General features: G+C 41.7%; 1 protein-coding gene across 2 annotated transcripts; it reads left to right on the top strand.

Annotated features, from left to right (window-relative positions):
- Positions 1 to 600: 600 nt before the first annotated feature.
- LOC128301421 (uncharacterized) lies at positions 601 to 12,214 on the top strand. Of its 2 annotated transcripts, none has more exons than XM_053037884.1 (15): positions 601 to 777; positions 2,311 to 3,614; positions 3,700 to 3,856; positions 4,020 to 4,246; positions 7,656 to 7,772; positions 7,843 to 7,980; positions 8,129 to 8,263; positions 8,344 to 8,405; positions 8,475 to 8,602; positions 8,684 to 8,803; positions 8,963 to 9,108; positions 9,197 to 9,511; positions 9,599 to 9,739; positions 9,834 to 10,034; positions 10,122 to 12,214. In XM_053037884.1, the coding sequence occupies exons 2-15, from the start codon at positions 3,056 to 3,058 to the stop codon at positions 10,223 to 10,225; spliced, it is 2,550 nt and encodes an 849-aa protein (XP_052893844.1). In that variant the 5' UTR covers positions 601 to 777; positions 2,311 to 3,055; the 3' UTR covers positions 10,226 to 12,214. The 2 variants fall into 2 exon arrangements, with proteins under 2 accessions (XP_052893844.1, XP_052893845.1); XM_053037885.1 differs by having other exon boundaries at positions 602 to 777; positions 4,020 to 4,084.
- Positions 12,215 to 17,921: the final 5,707 nt, after the last annotated feature.

The raw sequence follows: 17,921 nt of genomic DNA, 5'->3' as shown, positions 1-17,921 counted from the left end.
TATCACAAAGCGGTTTTTTTTGTTTATTTTACGATTTGTATTTGCGCTGTCAATGCGCCTTTGGCTTTTGACAGCTTGGATGACAATGGTAGCGCTAGAAGAACTGCATGAAAGCAAGCGTCGAACTGGTATAAACGTGCCTTAAACGTCTGCGATTTAAGGCACGTTTAAGGCGCCACTTTAAGGCACCGAACGCTCGAAAAACGCCTCAATTCTGCTATAAAATGTCAGTTGGGGACGGTGTGCTCAAACTCAAATCGATTTGTCACGAAGAATGAATTCTAGGAAATGGATATTCGACGGAAACAAAGCTCGTTAGAGGGTGCCAATCATGTGAATACTTTTGTACGATAAGCGTTTTTATTTTATCAACGTTGAGCGCATGTGCATACGCGAGTTCCGAACGATCTCTTTTTAGCCTCCATCTGTTTCACTCGCACTCAACATACTATAGGAAAACAAACGACCAGATTGAACTATGGGACTTCTAAGCCTTGGTCAAAATAAAATACATAATGACAGCTCCCGTGCAATTGAAAATTAATGATTTTCATGCCAGTGATAAAACGAGGGTGTGTGAAACAGACAAACGGGATCGTCTGATTATTTCAGTGATTGGAATTCAACTTTTGTATCACATCACCAAAAGTAAGCAACGCTCGATGTGATCAAGAACGGCAACTTTTCTCTATGGTTTAGCCCTAGCGTACAGAGTTCGCGTCTGCGTCACACAGTTTCGGTGCGTGTGTAGTTCGGCTGTGCTGTGCTGGGTGACAGGTAATGCACCGATAGTTTGTAGACTCTCCACCGTACACCATATCGTGAGGTGCTGACGAAGGAAGTGATAATTTCAGCTAAAACAAAGTACAGTTACCATATTGTGTGCCCCGCAGAGGAATTTCCTCCCAAATAGCCCTCTAATGAGTTTCTACGTTGTGGATATGAGATTGGTGCAGCCGTTCCGTAGTTGGAAAAGTGTGTGAACAGTGAAATTGGAACATCAGGTGAATGTTTAATGATGTAGCGCCATGCCAGGAAAATTGGAAGGAATGATACAAAGTTAAATGTTTGCAAGTGCAAAACCCATAGCTTGCAAGTGCTTGTAAAGTGAGAAAAAGGGAAATTTCAGGGCAGAGTACCATTTTCGCAACCAGCGCCGAGTGTGTGTGGAAAAATCAATACTAATATAAAAATTAACAATGGCGGCAGGGATCCAATACTAGCAGGGATCGTGTGAGAGCGAGCGGATCGGTGCGAACGGTACCACACGCGTATGCGAGAACGGGACACTGGCTAAAAGGTGAGCGAATGGTGAGCAACAACTCTCCCAAATGAGATGCCAATCGGTGTGAAAATTGAGAGCGCAGCAACAGCGAACTCACGACGGTGTAGAAGAAGCAGTGGTTGAAGTTCTAACCGAATAATTTGCGCATCTTTGATCGAAAACGGTTTGGGTTGTTTTATCATTATCATTATGATAGAAATGTAGGTTCGCTACTAGTTGAAGGTTGCTTTTTTTATCCGTCAAACATACCAACATAGATCAGCTTGAAGAAATAGTGTGGTCGAGTGATAAGTGAAATATGCAGAGATGAATAATATAAACCGTATCGGGGCGTCAACAAATTGGATGGATGATGTGGACAGGGTAATAAAGGCCTTCGGCAGGCAAGTGTCAATTTTCATTGTAGTGAAAAGATGTCGATAAAGCAAATTGTGGACGGTCTCCACGGATAAGACTTGAATTCGATTAGTGTTTCGTGTATAACTAGATCACGCAAAGACGGACTGTTTGCGGTTGTTTTGCAGTGGTAAATTTACAAACCCCAAGCACAGTGCTATTGTCAAAGGGTCCCTTGAAAAGAACAAATTGTCACACAAAGGCGAAAGCATCAAGTGTGCATCAAATAAACCGTCGTTAAACAGAACTTTTGGAATGATCTTTGAATTGCGTCAGTTGCATGTATTCATTCGTTCCCTTCCTTCTTACCACAGAAATCATTGTCCTAACCGAATTTTGCATTTAGGAAAACCGGAACAAATCAATGGCCGATCAGAGGATTTCATTTCTTCCTTTTATCAAGTGCAACCAAAATGATGAGAATGAGAGAACATTCGTGTACAGTTTTGTGAACGAAGCTGTTGTAAAATGTGTAACCGTTCTCCGCAGCCGCGTGTGTCCTTTGATTAAAATGAGTGGCAAATGCATCCGCGTATCTCGCAGAAACCATTGTAGAATCTTCACCGTTATCAAATATTCCTCTCTTGCTAATTTCAATTTTCCCGTATCTCTTTTCGTACATAATATAGCGCTTCCCGTTGCAGTGTAGACCTGGTGATGGCAGTGAAGGGAATGTATAAAATGCACCCCAATTATTATCATCCCTCAAAGACGAACGCCACCACCGCAACCAACATACGATAAAGCAAAAAAAGAAGGTTCAAACACGCATCGTAGCCGCACAAAAGATACATTCGAGCAAGAAAAACCTGCCGTACACGAACGAAAGAGAGAACGGCCGATTTTCGTACCTCGGGAAAGCGAAAGAGCAAAGCCGTGAGCATAAAAGCGGGTGCAATCATCGATACAACATCACATCACACCACTACACCAAACTGTGCAAGAATCGAGAGTGTGCGAGAGCGCAGCATTAAAGCAAAGGAAAAACGGTCCTTCTTGTGTCGTCCTTGTAGCAGCAAATACCACCAACGGGGAAGGAAAAAAATAACAAAAGGCCTTCACTAGGAGCTAGCAGCAGAGCAAGAGTGTGTGTGTGTGTGTCCGTTTTTGGGGAAAAAAAGATTGATGGTGCAAAAATATCTTTTTGCCAGCAAAACGGCAACTGCAGCAACAATCAGCAGATTATTCCCGTTGCCAAATCGGTTCCCGACGAACCTCAACCGAACCGCATTGCCTTCGTTCTGTCGAACGTCGGTGATCGTCCTGCCTACCTACTGCTCCTGGTAGGTGGGAGGTTGTGTGCGGGGAGTGGGTCGATAGTGGGAGAAAACGTATCTGTGCGCACAGTGCTCCAGAAAACTCACTCACCCAAAAATGCACAGCATGATCCAGAAACACAGAAAAGGATCGCGACGTAAACCTATCAGCGGCTGCAACTATCACCCTGTCGGATGTGTACGGGATTCGCTCAACGGCATACTTGATTGTGATTATTTCAACATTCCTGCTACGATTGCTGCTTCAGCTTCGACCGATGCAAATTCGCAACCTAGCACTAGTAAACCCAGCACCACGATATCATCCTTCACACCTACGCGTCAGCGGCGAAGAAGACGGCGAAGGTTGGTGGTCACTCCTCCGGCTGTCACCGCCGTCTACGATGATGAGGTCGAAATACGTCACCGCAGCCGAAGAAGGGCAGAAGAAACACCGGAAGAAAATGGCTGCTGTAATGGTATCTTTCCCACCATCGCCCCCAACAACACCACCCCCCTTATACCGTCGGTTCCAGAAGGATATCATCAGCAGTCAACACTAGTGTCTGTGCCCTCGCACCACAGAACCCGAACGAAACTACTGTATAGAAGTATTGTGCAAATATGTTTGGCCTTGTTCTTGATCTTAGGATGCTGTGATGCAGCTAAACAGGAAGGTAAGATTATACTGGCGTGTGCAGATGATTCTCGGGCACTCGTACAATTTGACTAATTAATTCTTCTCTTTCGTCTCTAAAATAGTTTTACAAAGTGGAACGGGGTGTGCATTTCCCAAACGATGGGAAGGTCAATGGTTTCAATCCGGTGTACAACAGCCAATTACAATAGAAGGATCCACATTAAGTACTAGGGGCCGATGCATTGCTAGTGAAGGCGATAAATTTTTATTAGTTAATGGGTAAGCATAGCAGCACAAATGGAATAATTTGCTTGAAATTATAAAACTAACGTCTACATATATTTTCTTCTTTCCTTTCTATTTTTCTTCACTACCAATGCAATAAATTGGTAAATTGTTGATGCTACCCACAATATGGAAAACGATTCTCGAACCCGTGCAGCAAAGGATGTCACCGGTGCGTTGTAATTTATCAGAAGCACATAAACATACTCCAGTATAAAGAAAGTGAGTGTGAAGATTTTTATACAGGCCAGTTGAATCCAGCTGCAATGCCTATTCATAGCGTTTTAAAAAGTGATCGGGGCTTAGCTCATCCCAACATGAACGGGCATTCAAGAATATCGTCATCGGATCCATATATGCGATCCAATGAAGATAGCGACAATTGTAAGCAACAGAAACAAACTACTATTTTATCTTTTTTATAAGTGATATATTCCTATATTTTTAATGTGTTTTTCCGTTTTTCATTTTTCATTCGCCTCAATTTATTTCTTCGTTAGAATCGCAAGACAGTTTGCTCTCAAAAACGATACTCTACTAACCTAGTATGAACTAAACTTAATGCTACCACAATTAACTCTACTACTACTAATACTACTACTACTGCTACCGCCTCCACTAATCATGACTGTTTACTCTATACCACCCCACCGAATTGTCCCCGATTATTGTTTTTATCCACCACTCCGGACATTGTTCATTCAAAGCCCTTCGCTATGTTTCGCTATACCTCTCTCTTTCTCTATCTCTCTCTCTCTCTCTCTACATTACTTTTTACTTTTGTTAAACAGAAGACTCTGATCGGTTTTGCAGAAACTGCACCTGAGCTAGAATTTCTATGTTGTTATCATAACGAAATGTAATGAAGGTTTCGGTTTTTTAAAGCCCACTTGTTATCCATGGTTTTGTGAAAGCATTTTTGTTTCACCTGAGGTGCATCCGTACAGGCAACGTGTAACGTAAACCATCAACATGCGAAAAACATCTTAAACATCCACACTTTTACCATTAAATTATGGTTATTAAGTGACTTGTGATTGATACTTTTTCGTTTTCTGCAGTTGCAAACTTCAGATTATTTGTTCCCACTGATGTTTGTACAAATGAGTGTCTAAAATAAGAATTACCCAAAAAAGAAACAAAACACACACGAATAGGCATTATATGCTTTATTTGACTTCATTGCTTTCTATTTTAGTTCACCATAGATTTCGTTCATTTCTTACTCAAGTTAATATTGGTTAGACCATGATAAGGAGTGGCCTTGAACCTCAGAATTGCACTATGCAGAATTTTAGGTGAAAACATATTAATTTAATTGGTTCGTTTTGAAAGTATTTCAGACACATCCTCAATACATTTTGTTGACCTAGCGTACAGTATAGCCTATTTCATGGAACAAATTAAAACAAGATAACTAGCGCAATGCGTTTTGTAGTGATTTTATTAAAAATGGCATTTTAGTAGACTGTAAAGGACATTACATAGAAAATTCACAACTGCTCGCTGGCCACATTCGTGATTTGTTTCGTTTATTATCCGTTTTGTTTCCATTCTCCTTTATTTATCACCATTTATTTTATCATTAATCAGTTAGCTCCATCTCTCGATACCATCTTGCCTACACAAAGTCAGCCAATGATCGCGATTATGTTTAATTTGGTTGCGTGAATCACCACTCTCATTACACACCATTTTGACAGTTATTGTTATGATTTTATGGTTTTGTGTAACGTTTCACAATATCTTCTGAGCATATTTGGTTCGATTGCAAATTATACCTTGTGTTATCTTTATACAATTTTTATTGTTTTATTTTTGCAGCAAACTTTTTGTGTGCTTTCTGTAACTGAAAACAAACAAAAACTTTTCCCTTTTGAAATAAAAAATTAAAAATAATGTAATCACGATTATAAAAGATTATAATGCGGACAAATATGGATGCTCAAAAACTTTAGCTTAACCATAAAGATTGATCCAATTTAAAATTATTTACCTAATTCAGTATAATAAAACTGCTACAACCAGTGACTTTGTTACCTTATTACAGTCGATTGCAGAGCAGGTCGCATTAAGCTGATCGTATAGTAATTACACGATTAAGAACGATTTTGCAACAAAATTATTTGAACGTAACAGACTGAATGTTGGGATGGGTTTGCCCGATGTAATTATTCCCCCCTTTTTAGTTAACAAATAACTTGTGTTTTTTCGTTCTGTTCCGTTTTCATTCGAATGTTGCGCTTGTTTCAATTTACCTAATGTTGATTAAATGATTGAAAGTGAACAGTTTCAGAAAGAATTGTGTGAAGCTAGAATTAATCATATTTACGCTGGATAATGCAAGAACGCACTAAACGGAAAATGGGTTACTTGTGAGCCACAGTTGGCCAGCAATAGTTGCAATGATCGATTTTCCAATTAGCTGCCACCCACCCCGCTGCAAAGTGTGAGATGTGACTTCCCGTCCCTGTTGCTTTCGACTACATCCTTTCTTCCTTTATTGTTCCACATCCACCCAACCCTAGGGCATAAGGAGAAAAGAATTTTTGTTTGTTTTCCATTTTATTGCCGGCACTGCCGTCCAGTCGGCAAGTTGTTGTTGGATTCACTTTACAGTACAGTACATAAAATTTAGAAACGAAACATAGACTGTCATAACATATAACAATCACGTTTTCTTATTAGTCAAGATGCTTCCTCACACATAATACGAACGTAGCGAATTTACCGTTTTTGCACAAGTGTTGTGTAAGGTACACTGGGACCTTCGAGCATAGTTGAAGGTTTGGGCGCTGCGCCAATGATAGATTGAGGCCTTAACCATTAAGAAACCATTATTGAGTCATTATTGAATCATGAGTGTTGTCAGTTATTCAAAATGCTCACGAAGGTAGCATGCGCGTGAAACCCCCTTCTATAGAGCTTGTATTAATCACCTCCAAAACCGTATGCATTATCGCCATGCATTGCATCACAATCTAATACGTGTTGATATTGATTCGCATCACGTTTAGACAATGGAATTTCACAGATAAACGCATCAAAACTGCCTTACTTACAAAACATTCGATAGTGGACGATTTTCAAAACCTAATTCTTTTCTTTTACGCACTTAATTACTTCGTTAATTCGTCTTCTGTCATAGGGCTGTTTTATGAACACTTCACAGTGTAGCTTTTTTTTACTAACGTGTACCATTTGTTTCATTAATGTATGTAGGAATTCAAAGAATGACTAAAACGAAGTACGTTCACTGATATGTACCTTTTAAGAGTACAATAATTGCATGATACGGCACACTGACGCAATTATTTGGCGAATGTGAAACACTTTTGTGAAGTATAGACTATTGTTATTCATCGTTCGATCACGAGTCTTCGCTAGTAAATTTTGTTTTAGTCATTCTATCGCGTGGTTATGGCAAGGAGTTAGAAAATTCTAAAACATTTATAGAAATACTTAACCTCACCTTGTGAACGTTTTACTACTGACAACAATGAATATGCAATAACAGCATTACAATACCAGTGCAAGAATTTCTAATTCCTTTCAAATGTAACCGTAGTTGTTTGTGATGTGATGTGTGCATATTTTCATTTATTGTTTGGCTTATGTTTTTTTTTTTGTTTTTAGTTTTCTTTGTTTTAGTTATGTGTTCCTCTCCCTCCTATTTGTAAAATGTTGTGCGAAAGTATACGTTTTTCTTTAATAAATATACTCATTTCTTTTTGTCTCTGTTCTCTTTAAACCTCCCCACCAAATATTGGCCAACATTAAACTTTACTTTCAGGCATGGGATGTAAGGGTCGCGAAACATTGCATTACCTTTGCGAACAAATCCCGGGTGATGCTCTATTGTACAGTATGTTTAAAATAAATCCAGAGCCAATTAAATGTCCACTGTCAGGTAAGAATGCTGCTTGACTGATGTTAAAAATTAAAATTTAACTAGAAATGTTTCTTCTGCTCGCTTGAAGGATCCTATACGTTCACCTATAACCGGGGTCATGGTGAATGTAGGAGTCCAGTCTCGAATATGGAAATGTGTACAGAAGACAGTAGACTACTGCTAAGTTTTCAGGCATGCCCTGATGTACCTGGGACAGAAAGCACGGGTAAGAATGAAGATCATTTAAACGCTTACAACAAAATTTACTATATGCCTTTTTCAGTTTGTTCTGTGTACAAAAATGATTGCAACAGCTGAAACTAGCTTTAATTCACTAGTCAATTTCTCACGTGTGATGTATTTATTGTTTACAGTTGAGGAACTGACATGCTTAGCATGGTGGAAGGATGGCAATTCACGCTATTTGGTGGGTCTGGTTTCACATCATCATGCCACATCGAACGAAGAAAGATTTAGATGCTTCGTATACGAGAAGCTGAGTGGCTCGGGTAAGCCCAATTGAGGGATTTACTCTATATTAGTATATCACAACGTTTTACACCTGATAACTTTTCCTCGTTACGTTTAGATGCAGAATACAAACTAGCACAGTCCGGTGATGCTACGTGTAACGGACTGGAAAGTGCTGAGGTATGTTGGTGAAGATGTAAAGGAATGTTTAAAACATGGTTATAATGTACATTCCTCCGTGCTCTGTAGGTTGGTTCCCGGATCATGACACTCAAGAAAGCTCCTCTAATGGATCGTTGCGACTTTCCCGTCTGGTTTAAAGGTCCTCGGTTCTGGCATGCATTGATGGGCAGTGCACATTACGTATTCGATGCTAGGTAAGTTCTTACTGATAGAGATAATGTCGGAAGTATTCAATACAAAATCAAATGATTGTAAATAATTCTGCCCTCTCTCAGTGATGGTTCGTTGCACATCAAGAAACCAAATGGCCATACGGTAGCTCGTTCTCTTTGCGAGCAAATCAACAAGCAAACTTCCTCGGAAATGATGGTCGTTGTGCATCATACAATGGGATGGTGAGTAAAAGAAATTGATACATTTGAATAGTCTGCTATAGTTATTTATGACGGAAATGATTGATTTATCTCACTTGAACTATTGTTGTATGCATTATTAGTTTCACAACAATTGTTGATTATCCTAACTGTGATCGTTGCCTTGTTTTAACTTTCCAGCAAATCTGGGTTTATGTGTGTCATGTTCTACAGAAGAGATACTCACGTAGCCGAGCTACAAATGGGAACACCGACAGCTAGGCTTGAAGATGCATGTACGACTGAAAACTTTGACGTGCATCGAACACCGTTCGTTACTTTGCTTGGTGAATATCACACACGGAACACGGCAGCTTGCAAGACGAACGGCGGATGTAATAATTAATCCTTCCTTCATTCTTCTTCCTCGTCCAGCAAATAACTCTGAAACGCAGCTATGTCCATTAGAGGGTCAGTATATGATGAAAGGTTTCCTTATGCCTACGTCGTCTATTTCACGGCATAAACGCAACCACAACAACAAAGCTCGCTCGCATCGACACTGGGACGTGGTCGGATACCGCAACCAGGAGAGTGCCATCAGTGGTAGCACCACCGGAACGGCAGGCGGTATTGTAGGCGGCTACATGGGATTGGAAGCGAAGCGAAGGTCCTTCCTTCCACGATCTCGGCGGACAGTGGTCGAATCGAGAAATGATACGTACACCGCGTTACATGTCGATGGTGAAGGTAAGCATCATTTTGCAATGAGTGGATGATTTTTTTTTTCTTCTTGAAGTTGAACTGGGTTTTATTGACTTTTCTTTTGTTATACAGCCAATGCTTCCGGAAGATTGCGTCGGGAAACAGCGGGAGGATGTAACATTAATCACAATACCAACCGGCAGCTGTTGGTTGGATGTAACGAGAATAGCATAATTGAAGTCAAACCAAAATGTAAAACCGATGACGAGGAATGTAAGTAATTCAAATTACAAAGTTAACACTATACGATCGAATGATATAGATAAATTTCCATTAAAAAATCCTTTGTTTTCTCCTTCATTGCCAGTATTCACGTGTCATGGGCATTGGCAGGAAAATCAAACAACGTACATTATTGCAAAGCACTCATTTTCTCAGCATGGTGTATGTATCAGTTATGTGCCAATGGAAGGCAATCACGTACAACTGTTCGTCGGGGACACCTGTCACCGTGCCAACATGCAGTCAGGCCAACACAGATCAATGCCAGCCAATATTACCAGCTACGGTAAGTGAATTGTGCTAGCAACCAAACAGCAAACCTTTTCTTGTATCAAAAGGTATAATCGTTTTTGTTTTCCTTTTTCGCTTTTAGGTAAATGTGGTGAGGTGAGCAGTTCGTTTAAACTTCGCCCGAACCACATTCGGCTTTATTCCTTCGTCCTAGCGGTGCTGCTAATGAGAAGCGTTCTGAGATGATCAGTGGCAACCGAAACTGAGGATTAAATGTATTGAACTCGTGTACTTCTGTCGGTGCATTGTAAGTGATCGCATTTGTTTTGTGTACGTGTTGATGTGTGCGTACCGAAGAGCACTAAATTGCATGTTAGTCAACTACGACCGAAGGTAGCATTGTGGGAGAAACGGTTGTCCTGCAAATGATAACTGACCATAAGCGAAAAGACTCGTCTGTTGAGACCGTGTAAAACATTGGAAAATGGGATGTGTGCATGGCATAGAGGAAAAGACGCAGTGGGAAATCGGTACATCGACAAAATGTACAAAGCTGAGATATGAGAGTGAATGCTAAATTGTTTTTATATTATTATTTATTAAATTATGTTTTACGTTGCGTTTTTTATCTCTACTTGTTGTGATACGATAAAAAGGTAACAAAACCCGACCACTTGCCTGGACGGTAAACCACACAGGACAGAATGATAGTAATAGAGAAAAGAAAATGTGTTATAACTTTACTTGCCAGCCTTGTCCCCCGAACTCCAAATGCTAAGAAGGAGACGATGAAGTGGTCGCTTGAGTGATCGATTGATCGACGCTGCATTTATTCGCTTGGAAAGGCATAAACACAACCTTTTCGGGCGTTAATAGCTCCGCACTACGCGACTTTTGTTCTTTTCCCTCCAATTATTTATGGCATTATTGCACGTGATTGTAAAGCTTTGTAAAACTAGCAACGTATGATGGTATTTGTGCCCCCGAGTTCTTCTTGCTGTGCAGGGAAGGTAGCAACCAAATGGCTAATCTTCTCAATCCTTTGGAAAGGAAGAGCTGTTAGTGTGCGAAATGGTTGCAGATGGATGGACTACAACAGAGCACACCCACAACCTGGCTGCACCTTGCATTCGCTACCACATACCGAGATGGAGATGCATAAAACCATGTGGGTGAAGTGGATTAAAGGCTAAAATAAATTAAAACAAAACAAAAACCTACTGCACATATAAATACAAGTAACAACCAACGAAAACTAAACCAGTGGGAAATAAGTCCGAAGTCAGATAGAATGTGGAAAAAGAAGAGACAGCTTGAAAGGTGTAGCATAATAATGATGATGGGTGAGCATTTTCGCAGCGGGCGAAGAAGTGAAGTACAGAAGGAAGCACACCGCCAATACGCGCAGCATACTGGGGGAGAAGAAGAGGAAGAAGAAAACACTTTCACCCGCTACACTAATGCATAATAATAATCATTCGTTTTTGAATTATGTATCCAAGGTTTCCTATTAAAAGTGATTGTACAATGGTAATGACAAAAGTTGAAAATGCAGAAGCAGAAAAAACACACACACTATGCACCGAACGAATTGTGCAAAACAAAAAAAAAACTCTAGAAAATATGGAAAAAGGATGTGGGTTAAGCGCAAATTTCCAAGACGGATAGTAAAAACAGAGATGAAACGAGTAAAAGTAAAACAGCATATATTATATATATATATACAAACACACACCTATATATATATATATATAAAATTAGGGAAGGGCATGTGGGATTAATGGGGCAAAATGGAATCTGATAGCCGAATAATGCTGTAAAACGTGCGCGCGGGAAAACCAGAAGGGATTGGGGATACAAAGGAAAAAGAAATACTATGCACGAAACGAAACTGGTGATGTTGCAAACGAATGGGGCTCTCTTTGGTAAAAGTGTTTTGTTTTTATTTTTAATGCGTACCAGTAATGCAGGATGAAAAATGGCTACCATTTGGAGGGGAACAGAGAGAGAAACACTGACACAAAAGTACTCTAGGCTTTTTAAATTAAATTATCATACAACCAACAAATTACTACGATCTGATATTTTTTGTGTAAGTACTCGAATCGTGACCGAATAAACAAGCGGAAATCGAAGGAAAAAGGTGGGAAAAGAACGATGAAACTGGCGAAAAGGAAGATGAAAGTTGGAACAGCGAGCAAGCCATGGAGGAGAGAAAAATAAACCAACTAAAATAATGGATAAACGATTTGATACTGCATTATGCTTTTTTACACACATTCGAAAATATTTCATTTAAACGGTTCCCTACAATCTCTTCAACAAGTATGCTTTCCCCAAACGTTCGCGACTGAAAATGGCACAACAAAAAATATTTATTTACAATGACCACACAACGAATAACGAAGGATGGGGAGTGAAAGGATTCACGTGGAAATTAGGATGGTATTCAAAGGAGAAGACCGTTGTTCCTGGCGAAGCGGAAGGTAAGCCTCATGTATCTCAGGTCCCTGCCAGCCAAAACATCTCGTACCGGTGTATCTGGGATTCCACCGATGTCCAAGACTGCCCTCTTCAAGGAGGGTCTGGCGGTTTCGAATTCCACGCAGTGCCATAGAAGATGGTCCACATCATGGAATCCGACCCCACAGCCACACACTTTTGACTCCAGACCAGATTGATACGCTGTCGATGTGCATCCAATGCGAAATGATTCGACATGAGTCGGGACATCATCCGAATGAATGCACGATCTACAGGGAGCCTACCGAATTAATTTACACAAATTCTGACCTTCGATCATAACCTTTCCGGAGAAATAAAATTGTTTTTCTTTATGTTTCTGTTCAAACAATGTGTCTAAATTCATTCCGTAACAGTTTGAGAAAATGTTTTGAAGAACGTATGGTAAGTAACCTTGTTTCCAGCGGCGGATGAAACGGTAACCGGAATAGGCGGTCGCCAAGGGCCTCGCCGTGTTTTGGGCCCCAAAAAATTATGTAGTAGTTAGAGGTGTATATATAGGCTAGAGGGGGCCCCGAAGGGTACCACAAGAGGCCCCTGGCGAATTTTTTCCACGAATTTTCTCGCATAATGGCATTAATCACGTCTGCCTGTCGGTGCCACATTCCTATCAAACGCATTAGAGTGTGGGGGAAAAGGCAAAACGGATCCTGCATCTCTTTCGAATTTTGCGCCGATCGCGTCCGTCGAAAACGCTCAGAAACGATGGAATTTTTGGTTTCTGACACCAAGAGAGCATGATCAACGAAGAGATAGCACAAATTTCCGTACCACGTGGTAGCATTTCATTTAGCTGTACCCTTCCCTCTACTGATCATAGCGCTTGATCCGTCAACTGATCTTTCATCTCTTTCCGTCTGTCCAAACAGTACAGTGCGTACCATAACTGTGCACAAGTTTATTTTCATGGAAATAACAATGTGGAATATTTATGGAATATATTTATATATGGAATCCTTCTAAACCCCTGGACATTCTACGACGACAAGAGATATAATTATTGCAAAATAATTGAACAATAAGCAATGAATAATGTCTTCGGAAATAGTGGCACTCTATGTTTCCTACTCCTATTAATAAAAAAAACTTACCTGCTGTTCAGTTAGGATACGCACTGTAGGAACTGGATGGATGAAACGAGACGGAGGATTCTCGCCACAGTACCTGAGCTATTTACTCTATCGATCGCTCCCCGGAGAGGGCCCTTGTTTGATAGTATGTGTAACTAATAGCCAATCGTAGAAGATCTTTAATTGATCAATAGCATCACAGTGACTGATAACGTGAGCAAGCGTCATGTACAAACATGGCGGATCCTTGTGCGGATCAGATTGATGTTATCTCCTTTCGTGGATGCTCTCTTGGTGTCAGAAATCACAAAACCGGTCGCTTTTGGCGAGTACGATCGCGTACGCGGAGAGACTTCGACGAAAGGAAAAGCGCTTAAAAACAAAATGCAATGACGACTGAGATGACCGTGTGCGCCTCTAGCTGTTGTAAGCTGGACAATAAACTAACTAACGGTGATTAATTCTTTCCATTTTGCTCTCTGTTGTCCCCCAACAAAGATTGTCATCAAGAAGAAGAATAACCATGTGGGAATGTGGGAATGTGGGAGGCAAACAGTACCGCGAGTCACTCTGCTGATATATGTGATATGTGATATTAATATCTATTGTACTGTTCTTTATCCGTATCGTCGTATGCTGAGCGGTGTCCACGTCCTTCGGGCACCGGCACAGCTCAGCTCGTCGGTATATTCATGTAAACTATATACTCAGTACAAAACCGCATGCAATTATGGCGACGCTTTTCTTCTAAACGCTTTTACGTACATACGTGTTTATATGAAGTATTTTGTGGACAGTGTTTTTGTGTGTTTATTAAAAGTTTATTTAATAGCTTGATTTTCGGATTCGTGGTTGAGTTGAGAAAAGAGATCAACGGCGGATCAAACGGTAGACGGTGTAGATGGTCGGCTAGGGCCACGCCGTGTTGGAGACCTCAAAAAATGTTTGTAATGCCCCTGCTTACTGCGAATTTAGCTTTGCCTCATTTCAAGGGCCTGAATGCCCCCCAATTCATCATTTTTAAAATTAGAGGCCCCATTTATAATTCCGCCCTGAGCCTCCAAGGGGATTGATCCTTTATTGGGAGAGACCGAGAAAAGGAATCGACCGAGTTCATCCGCCCCCCACATGCTGTGCCATCGAGACAGGAAAAGTTGCTGTGAGGTTCGTAAGAACTTTTGGTAGGAGATGGATAAGTCGTAAAAACGCCTTCTCTGACGTCTGTTTTGGCCAGCGAATCTGCTTTCTCATTGCCGGGAATTCCACAATGAGAAGGGACCCAGATTAGCGATATTCTGAACGTCTTGTTAAACATAGAGCCGAGCAATTCAACAATTTTAACTACAAAATAGTCTTGGCTCTTAACTGCCCTTGGAGTTTTCAGTGCTTCAATAGCACTAAGGCTATCTGTAAATATGAAGTACTGATCCGGGGGACTCGCTGCTATTAACAATAGTGCGAAAAAAATTGCGGTAAGCTCAGCTGTGAACACGGAACATGGCTACCTCAATTTGAAGAATGCTTCGGTGTTCTCGCTAAAAATGTCGAAGCCATTGTCCTCCTCAGAGGATGACCCATCAGTGTAATACTGGTTGATTTGGTCGATATGGCCGTACTTATTCACAAAAATGCCCGGTAAGCGCTAAACAGTCATTAGTACCCTTAACTTTACGGAAATCAAACTGGGGATGTCTTTCTATAGCCAAGTTTCACACAGGGCGATCACATCGTAATTGTGCTCGCCTACTAGTGCTTTAAAAGAGTCTAATTTTCCCAATAAACTTCTACAGTTCCATTGTATGATGGTAGCCATTGGAAGACTAATCGTCCAGGCGGACCATCATACTTAGGCGCGGCCATTGCGCCAGTCACTGTTTAATCATCCCCTTCAGGTAAGGAAGGAATCAGAGATCTAAATGTATAAAATTTAAATTAATCTTCGGAACATAGCTTGACATTCAGTTCAGACATATTTTTTAGATTCGTCGAACACTAAACGAAATGCACCTGGATATTCGAGGATCAGCTACAGTTGGTGCAACTGTATTATGTCTACACCAGTTTCCACACAACCACGCACACACCTACAGAGAGAAACAACTGAGATCGATCAGTGTTTCCGAATTCTTTTCTCTCGCACGGACGAGCACGCACACACTCTCGGATGCGGTCGCACCCCAGACAGTTGTGTGCGTGCAGTGTGGTGCGCATTGTGGAGCTTGTGTCATTTGCCGTACCGTTCCCTTCTCGCTCGCACTTTCGTATCCCGTGTCGGATTCATAAACCGATAGATCATAAACAAGTTTATACGCTGCATCTCTTTCGCTCCGACAGTGCGCACGCGGTTCCCTCTCTCCCTCTCTCGTTCTCTCTTTTGATCTGAGGGAAGCGCGAGCGACTCTCGGGCGCAACGTAACTGGATTTCGTCAGCGGACCAAACATTTACTACTTAGCGTTCGTTCGTGGTGCGTACCAGACGGACAGGGAGCGTTCTGCTGCGGGATAAAAAACGCAACCCCAAGGTGCTCGCTGGTGTGCGTTGTGTGTACATTTGGTGTGGCCGCCAGCAGCGTATAGTGCATCAACCGTTGTCATCATCATCATCATCCGTCGGGATACCGTATGTGTGCTTGGCACGGATGTTTTCTCTTTTGGTAGCTGGTTTCTTCCGCGGCCCGAATAGATCGCCTTCTAAACGGCGGACACTAAAATACGCGCACAGCGGAAATAACGCACAAGTGTGTTGATTGCAAAGCAAGGCGGTGTCATCTTCGCTGGAAGTGCAGCGGTGTTTGTGTGTTTGTACGTGGCTTTCCATATGCCCATAGTGTTGTCCCGTCCGCAGCACTCGCTACGGAGGTGCGCTGGCTCCCATTCCGTTATACGTGCGCGTGGCTGACTGTGTGTGTGCCGAGCGTTGGGTACGTGCGTGTGTTGCATGCAGGTGTGTGCGTGCGTGTTGTTGGGTTGGGTTAATTTATGAATGAAAGTAAATATGATGTGTACCTCCGAGTAAGGAAAGACGGCTCCCCATGATTTGAATGCAGTTGAATTGCAGCAACTTCCGCCGGAATCAACCGACTAGCGGCCTCTGCCTCTATGCCTGTGCCACAAAACAAACGGCGATCGCTTCCGTGATCGTCTGTCAAGCTGCTGGAGAATGATCAGCCACCCCGAAAACAGGGGGGTTCCCTTTCGCAAAAGTCCTTCAAAAAGCGTGTGTTTGTGTGCTTCCTCGTTCGCGGTACACTAACCAGTAGGTTCTTCCACATTCCGTCCATTGACTTGCACGACAGACCCTTAACGCCGTTGCCTACCATGTGCCGAGGGTGATGTGTGCACGGGAAGGAATCACAGAAGAAAATAGGGTTCGAATGGCAAGCAGGCCGTGTCGCCAGCAGCGCAGTAATTATTGCTCGCCAATGAACTGCCGTTGCTGCCTGTCATCTCATTCACATCAGCCACAGGAGGCCTTGAGATTTTAGTGACCCTTGTTGCTTTATTGCATCTCGGCAGTACGCACAGAAGGGTTTAGATCAGTTCAACAGCTTTAACAGGCGGCTGTAAAGCAAGTAGTGAATGTACAAGGGGGGGATTTGTTGTTGATGATGGCTATGTGCTCATTCTTTCCATTAGACGACACCCCAAAGTACCCCGGTCTAACTTTACAATGCTGGAAATAAGTATAGTGTCGATTAAATCATTCCTATTGAGGTATTTAGTATTAAACTCTTAACAGTAAGAACCTAATGAAAGCTTAAATATCTTTTATCTCTTTAACATTTTTGATTTTGTATATGAGATACTTTATATTTGCTTTGCTGTGAGATACTTTATACTTATCAGCTCCAAAATTATGACTTTGTAATGAATGCCAAATCCAGTAACACTTTACACGGTGTTGTGAAGAAATGTTCATTAAAATAACCGCCCTAACCTTATTTCCATCACTGTACGCGTAGTGTAGCTTAGCAGACACATTTTTCTCGGTGCGTCAAAAACGCTATTGTGTCGTAGTTGTATCTGGACGCGTGAAACGCACCGCACCGCGTCCATTCTTAACCTCCGATCCACCTTATCGCGTCCTAGATCGATCGTTCCGTCTCTTTCGCGTTGCCTTTTGCACTTGTCGTTTCGCATCTCGCGGATCGCTGCGTGTCATAGGATGTCGCTGTGTTGTTGCGCTCATCCTCCCCTATTTTCTACCCCCTGGACCGTAGTAATCACCCAAGATCATCTGTGTGTGTGTGTGTGACTTGTATAGCTTTCAACATTATTGTCGAATGACGTCACTTTCGTATGCGGGTAGATGCGTGCGCGAACGCGAAACCCCCGCGAGTGCGGAGAAG

This window comes from Anopheles moucheti, chromosome 3 (genome assembly GCF_943734755.1).
Source record: "Anopheles moucheti chromosome 3, idAnoMoucSN_F20_07, whole genome shotgun sequence".
Taxonomy (NCBI): domain Eukaryota; kingdom Metazoa; phylum Arthropoda; class Insecta; order Diptera; family Culicidae; genus Anopheles; species Anopheles moucheti.
This window is presented reverse-complemented; position numbering and strand designations above follow the sequence as displayed.

Excerpts from the sequence above, each read along its gene's own strand:
- LOC128301421 (XM_053037884.1), top strand. The coding sequence starts at position 3,056 with ATGCACAGCATGATCCAGAAACACAGAAAAGGATCGCGACGTAAACCT. Across the intron at positions 4,247-7,655 it reads CAATGAAGATAGCGACAATT|GCATGGGATGTAAGGGTCGC; the intron begins GTAAGCAACAGA and ends CTTTACTTTCAG. Across the intron at positions 7,981-8,128 it reads ACCTGGGACAGAAAGCACGG|TTGAGGAACTGACATGCTTA; the intron begins GTAAGAATGAAG and ends TATTGTTTACAG.